Consider the following 15,204-nt stretch of genomic DNA (forward strand, 5'->3'; position numbering starts at 1 on the left):
TTAAATGCAATGTTAATTAAGATAGATATTTCACTAGCTACTTATAAAATTATGCACTATATTGTTTGATGCTGGTAGTAAGAGGAAATGTGGAATGATGTCTACTGCTACAGCTGTTTGCAGTCCTTATATAACACCAGATGTGACATTGATGTATCTGTATTTTGTCCTCTCCCGTGAATTGTAAGTGATCAAACAGGCAAAAAAAAAACATAGTGACAGGATGATTAGACAAGTTTAGCAGGAAGGGAATTGTTCAAGACATTCATAAATTACTGCACAGCCACACACAGGCAGTAATGGAAAATGTATTTACTGTAACTTTACAGATATGCAAAAACACATATATCTAAATTGAATCTGAGAAACAAGCTTATTAATTACAGAAAACTACTTTGACATATCTTACACACACCATCAAGGTAAAAACAAACAAAACATCCTTTTGTTTTCGCAGATGTATTTTTATTATTAAAATATTCTCCTATAAACGTTTTATGAACTCTGCTGTGAAATACAGATACTAGATCAAGTAGTCATGCATTTAAGTGTAGCTGTATTGTAAAAGCAGTGTGTTGGAAAAAGCTGTTAAGGCATCAACCATACTTTGCTTTTTCTGTTGCCAGAGCCAATCTGCGAATGTTTGCTATGCAGCCAGCTGCCGCCTCCTGTAGAGCTTCATCAGTAGAGCCTACCATAGCTAGTAGGAGCTAGTAAAAATACAAAAGAAAAACAGCATAAGAAAAACAAATTAATATGCTTTTTATGCAACAAATATTCAAATCATATATACAACAACTGTATAAATTTACTCACACACATGTAGAGAAATAAAATGTTAAAAATCATATTAACCAAAAATCTTGTAAATTAAGATATATAAACAGAATGCTTTAAGTTTTATCATACTTGTACCTGTCATTTCATTTACTGATTTACTGATTATCTTATTACATCTGTCTATCAGTTCTGACTTGGATTTCTTCTTGTGAGTAGAAATTGCACATGCTTTAATTGAAATCATGATTTCCCCCTCAAGGCATAGTAGCATATTTGTCCATGCTCAAGATTTTTAACAAACAAAGCTATGCACTTTTTTTTGGCCTTGATCTTGAAACCAGATGCATGTGAATGGGCCCTCGTGTCCCATTGACTGCAGTAGGTTTCTTTATTGTCACAGCAAACCACTCATGTTAAACTGCTTGAGGGATAACGGTCTGGGCATATCATTCTGAAATATTTGCACGTAAGAGTGAAAAACAAAAGTTCAACACAGGCCCCAAACTTCTGGAGCTGATTCAGCTCTTCAGTCATGTGGAGCAGATCCTTTACTCTGGAAGCCATTCAATTTTTTCAGTGGAAATTCCCTTGGAGTAAGGCACTGTTCAACACAAGTATGACATAAGAGAGGGCTTGATGAGAAAATATTTTTACATATCAGAAAGTCATTAATAATGGTTTTGGCTCTTATTTTCTTAGCGTGTTGCAATCAGTGATGCAACTGCAAATGCAATATATGCTGGAAAACAGAAGACTTGCTTAGCTTAAATCAGCTCCATGCAATCCTCAGATTTCTGAAAATCTGCCAAACTTAATGTGAGTTCAGGTATTTTGAAGCTCAGACAGCTCTAATTAAAACCTATATTTTCAGTCTGCAATACTTAGGATTCTGCGTTCACCCAAACAATGTTGAGTCAAACCACAAAGAAATCTGTTATCACTCAAGTCCCGTGCATATTTTTCATACAGCTAAAATATTACATAAAATTATGAACTGCTAAATATAAAAGCATAAATTGAATGCAGACATCAAATTCATATGCTACCTTTTTGTAACCTTCCAGCAATCATGAAGAATGGGCCACAGCTGCACACATATGGCATTTGCTTATAGAGATCAAAGCATTTTATACTTGAGGAAGTATTTGTGTTAGCCAAATGTACAAAATAAGCATCTTGCCAGTCACCTTTCACTCTTTGACCCCTATATATATAACTTGTAAGATTGCCTGTAATATGCCTGAATTATGTAAAAAAGAGCCTTATGTAAATCAAGCATCACTGATAAATTCTTCTAGCCATTCTTCTTCCTATAATTTCCATTAATGTAATCAAATGTTTATGCACAAATAGCTAGATAAGAATTCTTAAAGTGTGAACATTGTGAAAGGATATACCTGAGTTAAAACAGAGAGGCAAATGATATGAGAAAGCTTTATATTTTTATATTTTATTTGTATGCAAAATCTAGGCCAAGTTAAGCAGGCAGTGAAGTCAGTGGAAGTTTCACCTCTGATTTCAACCGGGGACAAGACCAAGCTGTACATCTCCATGTAGTGATAAAGCTGCTTTACAGAGCACAAGAGCCAGAATGCAAGCCTTATCAGACAATTCACTTTTTTTGAAAGAAATATTGCTGGATGAATATCCTTCTTCCCTGCTAATTTCTACAGTTGATTTCTCATCAACTTAAACTGTAAAGTGTTTCTTTGGGTACCTCACAATGTTCTTACAGAACTTACAGAAGAAAACTGATATAGACCTTCATATCCATGACTGAAAACCAAAACCATGTATGTACATACTGTACATCTGGTATTTTGGTAAAGCCATAAGTTTCAAATTTTGGAGCAAGGAAACCATATGCCTTATGCGATTACTCTCTATATCTTCATAGACCTAGTGCAAGGCTTCTTCAGTGTAGTGAGTGTGGAACCCAAAACTTCATAATAATTTCAAGATGAGACTTGCTATTTATTCATAAGAGCAAAAGTTCATCATGAAGTTAATGTTTTGGAGATGTTATTTAGTAGAAATAGAGTAAAAAGCAAAAATAAATCTGCCTCTGTTATGTCTACATATGGTATGGAGGCCTCAGTTCAAGGTTATTTATTCTTTCTTTTAGCCACCATTTGTTTCTAGGCTCAGAAGACTTCAGAAAATAGATACTTTTTTGACACTTTCCTAGGCAAGTTCAATATTAAGCAACCACAGCGGTAGGAGGGGGGATCTACGCTGTTTACTTTGGACTGCACTACACATTTCAGGTGGATTTCAGAGAATCAAAGTTAGATATGCAAAACCAGCAGCTCTAACAGGCCAATGATTCAAAATACCTTATTACACTCTAAAGAATAGGTGATATGAATGCCACCAATGCAAACAACAATTTTAATGGAGATATTAAAAACTGGGAATTTTCCATTCTGGGTTTGGTGGGGCAAGGATCAGTCACTCTCTAATTGGTTTTCCTTTTAAGTCACTTGCCAGGGGTAATATCCAGAAGAACTGCCACATTGTACAATATCCCATATTACATTGTGTCTTAGGATTTTCACAATATGACTTGAAAGAAATATTCTTGGAAACACAGTCCAACACAGTAGCTGCCTCTGGGGATGGAGGATATACAGCAACATTTGCCAGTCAACTTACTCCATGTGCTAACAAAGAGGCAACTGAGGAGACAAATAGCAAAAATGCAGAATGTTTCAATGTAAGTAGATAATTCCATACTTAGGAATCCAACTTTGAAGATTTTGATATAAATGCTGTTACTATCTTTGTCTTAAATGAAATAAAATTTTATCCTCTTCTTATATATCAACAAAGTTATAATTCCTTCAATTCCTGACTGCTGCTCCCTGATCCTTTTGTGGTTCAGCTCAATTCACTGGCAATTTGGTTGTCCAATTCAGCTATGGAAATGCATTCACAGATAGTATACATGGATCATATATACATATTACATATATTTGACAAATCCAAGAAATTTTTTTTTGATTCTGATGCATCAATGCAATATAATATGTCCTTTCTCTTCATGCAATGCCCTTGAACTTCATTTATCCCTTCCCTTTACTGTTCAGGTATTATTTTCTGACCCATGTAAATGTTAACAGATGTGAGAAGCAGTAAAAAAGCATGTGGTATAAATGCTTCTTTATGGCATATAAAAGGCACTTTCCATAGACAGAGAAAGCATTTGCAGTACTATGTAGACTTCATTTTCAGTTGGCAGGTATCTAAGGCAAGAGTCCAAAATTTTTTGCACAGTTAGCACGTCATACCAGCAAATAAGCACAAATACAAGCTGTTTAGAGAATGTAAAGGGCATATGTAGCATTTATGGGTTCCAAAAGCAAAAGTAATGCACAGCCAAATCATCTAAATATTCACAACAATTAAGGAGATTTTGATATTGTTAGCATAGCTTTAAAACAGCACAGAACAGCGTGACTGTATTAGGACTGTACAATCATAGAATATGCAGAATATGCAGGTTGGAAGAGATCTTAGGAGGTCTCTAGCCCAACCTCCTGTTCAGCTAGGAGATCAGACCAGATTGCTCAAGGCTTTATCCAGTCTGATCTTGAAAACCTCCAAGCATGGAGACCGCACAACCTCTTCGGTCAACCTGTTCCAGTGCTGGATTGTCCTCATGGAGGAGTTTTTCCTTATATTCAGTCTCTTCCATTTTGATTTGTGCCTCTTGTCTCTCATCCTCCTGCCATGCATTACTATGAAAAGCCTGGCTCCATCTTCTTGACCTCCTTGCAGGTATGAGAAGGCTGCTATTAGGTACCCTGGAAGCTGTTGCTTCTCCAGGCTGAACATACCCAGTTTCTTCAGCTTCTCCTCACAGGGCAAGTGCTCCAGCCCCCAACCATCTTGGTGGCCCTCCACTGAACTTGCTCTAGTTCATTCATGTCTTTCCTGCATTGGGGGGGGGGGGGCGCTAAAACTGAATGCACTGTTCTAGGTTCAGTCTAATGAGTACTGTGTAAAGGGCAAGAATCACTTTCCTCAATCTACTGGCTATATTCCTGCTATATTAGCAGTATTCTGTTAGCCTTCTTTGCTGTCAGGACACACTGCTGGTTCACGTTCAGCTTGCTGTCCACCAAAATCTTCCTGTCCATTTCAGCAAAGCTGCTCCCCAGCCAGTCAGTCTCCAGCCTCTGTCACTGTAAGGGGTTCTTCCCTTGCAGGTGCAAGACTTTGCATTTGTTCTTGTCAGCCCATTCCAGCCCTGTCTGGATACCTCTGAATGGCAGCCCTGCCCTTGAACGTATTGACTGACCCCCACCACCCTCACCGCCTCGCCTCGCAATTTGATGTCATTGCAAACATTATGAGTAAGCACTCCATTGCCTTCTCCAGATCACTGGTAAACATGGTAAATGGGACACACAGATCCCAGTAGAGAGCCCTGTGATACTCCACTTCTTACTGGCCACCAGGTAGATTATGACCTATTAACCATTGCCTTCTGAGCTGGATCTTCCAACCAGTTTTTTTACACATTTGGTTGTCCACCCATCTAGACTGTAAAACATTCTAACTTGGACAGAAATATATTGTGGGAAACTGTTTTGAAAATCTTGCTAAAGTCAGGGTAAATGACACCCACTGCTCTCCCCTCATCCACACCCCTAGCCACTTTAGGATAGAAGGCAATCAGGTTGGTCAGGCCTGATTTACCTTTGGTAAATCTACGCTGACTGTTCCCAGTCATCTGCTTCTCTTTTGTGAGCCCAGAAATGTGTTCCAAGAAAACTAACTCCACAATTTCCCAGGGACCAAGGTGAGGCTGACCAGTCTGGTGTTCCCCAGACTGTTGTCAGGAACTGCTGCTCTGAAGACATGCTTAGCAAATTCTCATTGTTGGATCTTATGCTCTATGATAAACCGAAGTGATAACAAAAATTGAAAGGTTTTTGTTCCTCAGGGCAGCAGTAAGAGGTAAGAGTGTAAGCCACGGCATTTACTTGCATACTGGTATATCATGAATGATGCCATCTTCCATGGTCTGAAAAGCATAGCTTCCTTAAAGTGAAATCTCTACAAACACGAAATAATTAACTGAAAAACTATTTCTTCAATCAGGACAACACAAGCATCAAGATAAGCACTTGTAAAAATCTCCTTCCAAAATCTGGGAACGGATCCATAGTAAAATAAAAAAAATAAAAATGATATTTTCAGAGAAGGCTAGTAACTCTCTTTTCTATGAGGATATCTTTCGAGGATTTTTCACTTCTACAAAAGAAGTAGCACAAGGGAATTTCAAAGCATAAAAAATGCACATATTTGAAGATTTACAGCAATAAACCCTGAATCTGACAAAAATCTCAGAAGGTACTGGTGCTCTGTGTATTGCGTACAATAATTTTTAAGTACTCACTTTCCTTCAGTCACAGTTATTGCAGCTTCCAGACTCACTAGTGGGAAGCAGGAGACATAGGAAGTGGTGTTTTCAGAGAGAATACACTTTTGCATGTATTCATCTTAAAATAAGGGGGTAGTCATGTGATGTATCTACAACATGTTTTCCAAAACAGTGGAAAGTGTAGAGCAATACTGCTGGACAGAGGTTTCTTTGCTCATGCAAAACAGATAAAGATCAGCCTACTCAATACTCTGGAGTCCTGTGAACATGAAAGCAAATAATGAATACAGAATAGCTCTAAAAAGCATATTTAATGCCCCCTTTTTCTGGCTTCTTTAGATTTTCTGCCCTGCAAAACAAATTTTATTTGATTTTTTCTAATTAGAAGGAAATATGGGCAAACTCCTTCAACAAGATTCATATCCAGACACAGACTGGGAAGCTAGTCAGAGTTCATATAGAGCCTAAAATTCCTGGAACTAAAGACATTTGCTTCAATATGACTGCTGATTCTGTCTGTTACTCTGGTGATGACATCTTGTAGATTGACATAGCATTTCTAGTTAGTGGTAGGACTTGCCTTTTTTTAAAATTTAGATTTAATGTCTGACTTCTTCTATATGCAACATTTCCTAAAGGATGCTGAATTTCTAATGCTCTGATCTTCTAATTGCATAGCACTTCTTTTCCAAAAAAGACATTTTTCACATGCTTTTTATAAATCTAACCTAAAAGAAAAAAAATACTTTAAATAAAAGCATATGGTAGAAGCTTATCCAAGAAAGTATCAGTCTAGATCCAGCCAACATTTTGCTAACTTTCAACACCATATTGCACACTGGAAAATATTAAAGCACCTAGTTTGAGTGTTATGTTACACATATTCCTATGAAAATATTTCTCATACAATTAAATTATAAATAATAAAACATACTGCACAATCAAAGCATAATGAAAGTTGAGCTAAGTCACTGTTTCTAAACTAAAAGTCAGGTTGATTTCCTGATTTTCTCTTTCAGCTGAGTAAAAAGATAAGACAATATGTACCACATAGCTTCCTAAGAAGACACTAGTCCAAGTTCTGCAGTGTTTTTTGTTAATTTTGTTTTTCTCAGGTGGCACAAAGAGACTAGATTTCAGATGTAAACTCATCTGCGTCAAGGAATACTCTAAGCTAGCAGAGATAGAAAGTCCAGTCCTGAGCAATCCCAGGGATGGGAGAAGATGGGCACCCACAGTGCTGATTCTCTCTCATCTATGTGCTCTTTTCTCTGGGACTAAAGTCAGAGCAGCCCCTGATGTAGCCTAGTCCAGTCACTCTGAATGTGAAGAGGTGCACACGGACAGTCTCCTGACGGGCTGGGAGAAATCCTGTGAAGAGTCCACCTGGCTTCTTTCCCTTTCCTCTCTCATTCCTGTCTCTCCTCTTCTTCTCTGTCCCCTGAAGCACATCTCCATTCTGGCAGCAATGGAAAGAGGATAACTCAGTCAAACAGGGCTGGTGGGATGAGGAGGCCCAAAGGCTGCCACTTGGGCTAAGGTGCCCTTTCTGAACGTGGTGGCAGTCAGTGGGCTGGGCAGCAGCTGCCTCTTCTTTCCCATCCTCAGGCAGGAAAGCAGAGATGGGGCACAGGCAAACCTGCTCCCCCTCCGCAAATGGGTGCAGGACTTGGGGGACAGCGTCAGGATGATAGTAAACTTGTCTGCAGCTTGTGGTGCATTTCCAGAGGACGATTCATCTCCCCTATTCTGGGACTTAGGACAGGTGACTTGTCCTCTGCAGGCATTTACCTTTTCCTGTATGACCATGTGTGACGAAACAGCTGAACTTTCACATGGCTGCAGCTGGGTGAGCTGAATCCCAGCAAACAAGGGATTACCAGGAAACAAGGGAGAAAGAATAGTATGGCTTGATAGATTCAGTGAAGTAGTCTGATTTATTTATACCCTACCATGAGATGTTTACTGTTTCTTTAGAACACAAAATTTCAGTGAATTTTAATTGATTTCATGTCATGATAGATTTGCAATTTAAAATTCTTCTGTGTACAGCTTCATTTTTTCCTTTTCCTTCCTGTTATCTATTCATTTTTGTCTGTTTCTTTCACCTAGTAGCCTCCTTACTATAGTTAAACTGAAAAGTACTTGGGACAAGGACCATCTTTCTCCAACTCATCTAACTGTGACTACTACAATGGGGATAATACTCTTGAATAGAGGTCCTCTCAGGTACACATTAATAAAATACTAAATAGTATCATAGTTCTCAGACTCTTCAATAAGGTTAAATGTTCTATTGCTTCAGTTGCTGGAAAACGCATACAACCCCGAATGTCTAAAGGGAATTATAATACAATATACACAATTTAAAAATACACACGTTTTTGCCTGTTTGTATATATGTACAAAATATGAAAAAAAAATAACCTACAGCTCTTCCTACATCTCATCTGTATTAATTGTCTATTACTTCTAATTTTATAATTATTCAGGGGAGGATGCACCACTTCTTGCAAGGCCATAACAAATGGGCAGAGAATTTTGGAATATCAGTGAAAAGGAGAAAGTGAACAAAATGCTAAATGGTAAAACGTAAAATAGTTTTAAAACTTTGTAAACTTTCATGATGCTTTAAAATATGTTAAGTTTTAAGGGTTCCTATCTCAAGTTGTAATTCATAGGGCTTCAAATATTTCCAACAATTTCAGATGTGAATCTAACTAAATATATACACATCATGCAAAGGTAATGTACCTAAATAAAGCTAACACTAAAAATGTTTTCTAATCTTTGTTTAAAAAGTGTGATTATATGTAACTGAGACAGGTCCTTAAAGGCAGATATTTTGAATCTATACTCAGCTGTAAGAAGTTTGGTGCAATATTTAGAAAGAATTCAATCATCATGAACATTCCAATGTACAGAGAGTCTTATGGGATATGAAATTCATCCCACAAAAAGCAATACGCAGATCTGATAATCCAGAAGTGATGAAGCCAAAGGTCTTACAGCATATTATTATTGAACCACTTTCTCTATTTTATTTTTATTTCATTGTAGTTTTCAAGAGAAGATTAACATATAAAAAGCTCTTGGAGGGATAGAGAGAACAAAGAACTTTTTCAAAATATCAAAAGAATGACATTGAAGAAAAGCTTTTTTCAATTCACTGGAAATTCATTTTATTAAGATTAAAACAGGAGTCTGCTTACTTACTACATGGACATTCAAAATGGTAGACTAACACCATGGATGCTCCTTTCCTTTTCATAATTAGTTTGGCTTAATGACATGCTGGGGACCATCCTTCCCTTATATTGCTGCCAACCTGATCAATCTTTCTTCTTATTATTTCCTATTTCTTTTCCCTACTTACCTGCTTTTTCATACTTTCCTTTCTTTTTCATTTTAAGTGAGCATCACTTTTACGTTTCCTCCCTTCCCAAATATTACTGAGGGGATAGTACAGGAAATTGGAGAAAAAATTGCTAGTTTGTTTAGTCTTGATTTTCCAAATTTTGTTAAAATTACTGTTACTGTGAATACTGTAATTCTGTCTCCGTCTGTCTTTCTATCTCTAGCAGTCATACAAAGATTATATGGGAGCTCAGAGGGGGCATTTGGAAATAAACTATCAGGAGAGAGTCAGAGAAACAGAAGGAGCCCTAAGCTGTCCATTAACACTCACATTCCAAAACCATGGTGCATTTGGTTCTCTAGTTTATCCAGTTTTCTTGAAATGTATTATAACTAGACTATCTTTGAAGACAACACTGAACTGCGGCAATCAGAAACTACAGTTTCCAGATCAGTGACAAATTTTGCGGTGTTTATCTCAAGCTGCACCTTATCCGAGAAAAAGGTACAAAATCTGACCATACTCATAATTTTAAAGGTATGAAACATCTACTGCAATGTTTGAATTAACTTCAAATTCTCTTCTGTATGCAATTCCAACCACTGATTTTGATTTCTAAAGTCAATATAGCTTTAGGTCTAATGATCTAAGTGTCTGTCTCTCTGCCTATATATGATCATAATAATCAAAATCAGTGGGGTGCTTTTTTCTAGTAAACCTTACATATCAAAGTCTGGGGACAAAAGCAGGATGTTCTTATGGGAGATCCATATGATAGTATTTATTTCAAATAACGAGCCAGGAAATTTTAAAGCTGTTGTTTTTCTGGCATACTAGAAGACTGACCTATAATCTCAGGTTCTGAGGTGTGTGGGTGGCAGCAGAGCATACATTTACCTAAACTGGAAGATGACTGGCATAGTTCAACTCCTAGTCTGTTTTTAAGCTAAGTGAACATACTAGAGAATGCTTAATTAGAACATTTTATGAAACTAATATAAACATACATATATACAGTCACAAAATCAAAAAGTGACTTCTAGAACCTGCTCTGGGCATATTCCAAGATGAGAATATGTAATTTAATAACAATAATTTAATTAGAATTTAATTCTTCACATTTGGCTTTCCTTCCTAACTGAAGGTAACTTCCCAAAACAAATAACAGCTAACATAAATGAGAATAAATACATATATAATTTCACTATTCTTTTGGATACAATTAGTACCTCTTCCAATGAAGAAAGCCAATAATTTGTGTCAAGCCAAAATGTGAGAGGTCTATTTGAACTGGTTATTTATTTGCTGTTCTTCCTGTATGAATTTCCTTCATTTTGGGGCACTACTAAGGATACTTAGCAGACAGAAATTACATTAAACACAGAAAGAAAATGACACAGTATAAATAAATCTATAGATGGTATAAACACAGTTCAGCTTTATTCATACCAATATGAAACTCTGAAAGCGAGCAAGTAAGAAACGAGCTGGGGCCTTTCATGGGCAAGGGTCCTTGTATAGTCAGCATGTTCATTCACATCTGCGGATTTCATAAATTGTCTGTCCTTCCTTTCTGTCTACCTTGTGAGTTTCTATGCTGGATTACAAGATGAGGTGAACTAAGGAATGCATTTTTCTTTATTTTTCCCTATTTTTAAATTGATATTGAGATTTTCAGAACTGTGTGTATACTGATTATTTTAACTTTTGTATTGTTTTTCTTTTTTGTCATTACTTTTGTAATGCTCTGGAAGACAAAAGACAGAATTAAATGTATGATGTCAGGGAAAAGAAAAATAGAAGCAAGAATGAACACAGAGTGGAAGTTATTTTTTCAGATTCTCAAACTGCTTCTTTATTTGTTATACTAGAAAAAAGTAAGGAGTAAATTAATTTTTACTGAGGATTCAACTTCCTGTAATCATCCTAAACTTCAGAGTCATTTGAGCACTAGTTTATGAACACAGTGTGATATAGTGATCATAAAATACATTTACTTGTGCTGGAAATTTCTATGCTTTCATAAAGACTGTGCTGTAGAAAATCATTACCATACAGACTTATTGAGAAAGGCAAATGTTTGGGTTCTTTTGTGGTTAAAACATAAGAGAGGGCTTGAACTAGCACTCCATTCAGGTCATATTCAGCCTAATTATTTGTGATTTGCATATAGTTCTCTAGTGTGGAGTTATACAAATGTTTTGTAAAAAAAGAAACAAAAAATCACCCTAAAACACCAAACTGTTTCAAAGACTTGCTCTGGCCACAAATTATTTGAGTAGCTGTTGATTTTTGGAAGTTTTGTGAGATCAGAGATTTAGAAAAATACTGTGTAGCCTGCAAGCAAGCACTATTATCTGCCTGCCTGCCTTGTACATGTCAGCCAGGAAATCTTAGAGGCCTTGGTCTGCTTCCTTTCATCTCAAATGCCATAACTATCCAGTAGAGAATAAAAAAATCACTGACAGTAGTTAAGTCTAAAACTTTCCTCTGATTAGAGCAGAGGTCTCTTCTTCAACCTTTTGGCTGAATGATTACTCAATTTTAATTCCAAGCTTCAAGTTTCAGGGATGTTTTTGGTTTTTTTTTATTTGCTTGGGCTTTTTAGTTTTACAAAATAAAGTTATAGTTATGCTTATGCAAGTGAGGGTTGTAACACATATAAAAGTTTTACTAGAGCTTTTATGCTGGTTAAAGCACAGTTTATGCTTAAGCATATGCTTAAGTTTATGCTTTTATGATGGTTAAAGCATGTGAGGGAAGATATGAAATTTAATTTTGTAAAACCATGCAACTTTATGCTTTAGAAGAAGAAAAAAGAAAAAAAAATCATGTGGACCTTCTAGCAGGATGCTATCTCTGCAGAGAGCTAAAAAGAATTGGGATTAATACTCTGAATTTAATACAATGGCTACTTTGCATCTTAAGAAGCATGAAATGGCTGGAAAGGTTGTTTAACTAGCTATCCTAATTATCATTTCATAACACTAATGCTGTATAAGAACACTTCTGACAGCATGTTGGACATTCTTGGGTGAATATACTCAGGGCACAGTGCAACCTATTTATAAAATTATTGGGAAGCTGGTGTAAGACAAAGCAGCACTCCTTTGTGTGGAATATACTCTCTTTTTCATCCTTTACTTCCCAGCTTAAAGAGGCTACTTTTCCAGGAAAATACTCCATCACATGCTTAAATCATGGTCAAATCAAGGAAACTTAACATCCTTTCCTGAACAGGAGCCTCTTTATGCAGAATACTGGCATTTGTTAAAGAGTGGCTTCTCATAAGCACAATTCTGTCTTATGCGTATGTGATGCTCAAGAATTAGACAGAATATCAATTTCTTCCCCCCAGGAAGTCAAGACAAATTTAAAGATAAAGAACTCTTATGGTTAATTGCATATTTTATGAGAATTCTTGGATGATGAGATGAAAAGTATAGAGAATAACAGAAACAGCTTGACCAATCAGAAGCAAAACCAAGATCAAAAGTCAGGGATGTATGGCTTCAAGGTCTCCCTAGCTGTATTTTACACAGAAAAAAAAAAAAGTTCAAATCATTTGTGAGGACTTTATAGCCTTGCCCAAATATCAGGACAGCTTGTCAGTTCTAACAGATAGTTATTGGCAGCTCTTTTGGATCTGCTGCACATTTGTACTGTACCTTATGGTCCAGTGTAGTGAAACCATTGCTTTCACAAATGGTAAAAACTTTGTATTGAGCTTCACAACTGTGGTGTACTTGCACAGGAGATTTGACACCTCTAGGAAGTATAAGACAGACTACTGACTAAATGAGCTGCTACAGGTTGGCGTGCCCACAGAGCACAAGAATTGCCATACTGGGCCAGACCAAATGTCCATCTCGCTCAGTTACCTGTCTCAGACAACAGTCAAAAGCAGATGCTTCGAGAAAAGTATAAGAGCAGAGAAGCATATGGTGTTATTTCTTCTTAACCATCACAGCTTCCAGCAATTATAACCTAGGTATTTCTTCAGCCAAAAGCAATGACTTTATACTTCATAACTCTTAATAGACCTGTCTTTCATTCACTGGTTTAATTGCTTTATGAAACACTGTAATTTTTTTTAATCAAAAACACCCAGTGGCAATGAGTTCTACTTTGGGCTACCTATGAATATTCAGCTGACCTTTTCATAAAACTGCTTAACCACAAGACCACTCCTGAGAAACAACAGTCAAGTTAAAGCCCATTAGTGAATAAATAAATTTTTTTTCCTATTCATGCTTTACATGAATCTATGCTAAATTTCATCTGCCATTTTATAACCTACATGACTAAGTACAACAGATATTTAACTGGCTGAATGGCACAGCTCAGAGGGTTGTGATCAGTGGCACAGTCTAGTTGGAGGCCTGTAGCTAGCGGTGTCCCCCAGGGGTCAGTACTGGGTCCAGTCTTGTTCAACTTCTTCATCAATGACCTGGATGAAGGGACAGAGTGCACCATCAGCAAGTTTGCTGACAATACAAAACTGGGAGGAGTGTCTGATACACCAGAAGGCTGTGCTGCCATTCAGAGAGACCTGGACAGGCTGGAGAGTTGAGCGGAGAGGAACCTCATGAAGTTCAGTAAAAGGAAGTGCAGGGTCCTGCACCTAGGGAGGAATAACCCCATGCGCCAGGACAGGTTGGGGGCTGACCTGCTGGAAGACAGCTCTGCAGAGAAGCACCTGGGAGTGCTGGGGGGCACCAAGTTAAGCATGAGGCAGCAATGTGCCCTTGTGGCCAAGAAGGCCAATGGTATCCTGGGGGGCATCAGGAAGAGTGTTGCCAGCAGGTCGAGGGAGGTGATTCTCCCCCTCTACTCAGCCCTGGTGAGGCCACATCTGGAGTACTGCGTCCAGTTCTGGGCTCCCCAGTACAAGAGGGATGTGGCACTACTGGAGCGAGTCCAGCGAAGGGCTACAAAGATGATTAGGGGACTGGAGCATCTCTCTTATGAGGAAAGGCTGAGAGAGCTTGGCCTGTTTAGCTTGGAGAAGAGAAGGCTGAGAGGAGATCTTATCAATGTGTACAAGTATCTGAAGGGAGGGTGTTGATCGGATGGGACCAGACTCTTTTCAGTGGTGCCGAGCGACAGGACGCGAGGCAGCGGGCACAAACTGAAACACAGACAATTCCATCTGAACATGAGGAATAACCTCTTCACTGTGAGGGTGACAGAGCACTGGAACAGGTTGCCCAGAGAGGTGGTGGTGGAGTCTCCTTCTCTGGAGATATTCAAAACGCGCCTGGATGCAATCCTGTGCAATGTGCTCTAGGTGACCCTGATTGAGCAGGGGGGACTAGATGATCTCCAGAGGTCCCTTCCAACCTTGACCATTCTGTGATTCTGTATTGTGAACTGCAGTTTGCATTTTGCCCTTGTCTCTACTGCCCAGAAGAACTTTGTGTTGTCAGCAAACTTTGCAACCTCACCTTTCACCACTCATTTCATAACATTTATGAAGTACTCAATGGCAAGATCCCATGGCTGCAAAACCTGACCCTAATTCTGACACTTTGATTCCCCATTTTTAACCAATTATTTACCATTTTAGAACTTTGTCTCTCATAGCATAGCAAATTAATTTCTTAAGAGCTTTTGGTGAAGAGTTCTGTTGAATGCTGTCTTAAAATCCAAGTAGTGTAAATCCAGCACTTCC

At 37.8% G+C, this 15,204-nt stretch overlaps 1 protein-coding gene across 1 annotated transcript in view; it reads right to left on the reverse strand.

Annotated features, from left to right (window-relative positions):
* Window positions 1-487: 487 nt before the first annotated feature.
* Window positions 488-15,204, reverse strand: part of ODAD2 (outer dynein arm docking complex subunit 2) — a 96,235-nt gene continuing 81,518 nt past the window's right edge. Inside the window, exon 19 of the mRNA XM_013949258.2 lies at window positions 488-710. Within this exon, the coding sequence (XP_013804712.2) occupies window positions 597-710 (114 nt within the window). The 3' untranslated portion in view covers window positions 488-596. The remainder of the gene's footprint in view (window positions 711-15,204) is intronic.

The sequence above is a fragment of the Apteryx mantelli genome, chromosome 2 (genome assembly GCF_036417845.1).
Source record: "Apteryx mantelli isolate bAptMan1 chromosome 2, bAptMan1.hap1, whole genome shotgun sequence".
Taxonomy (NCBI): Eukaryota; Metazoa; Chordata; class Aves; order Apterygiformes; family Apterygidae; genus Apteryx; species Apteryx mantelli.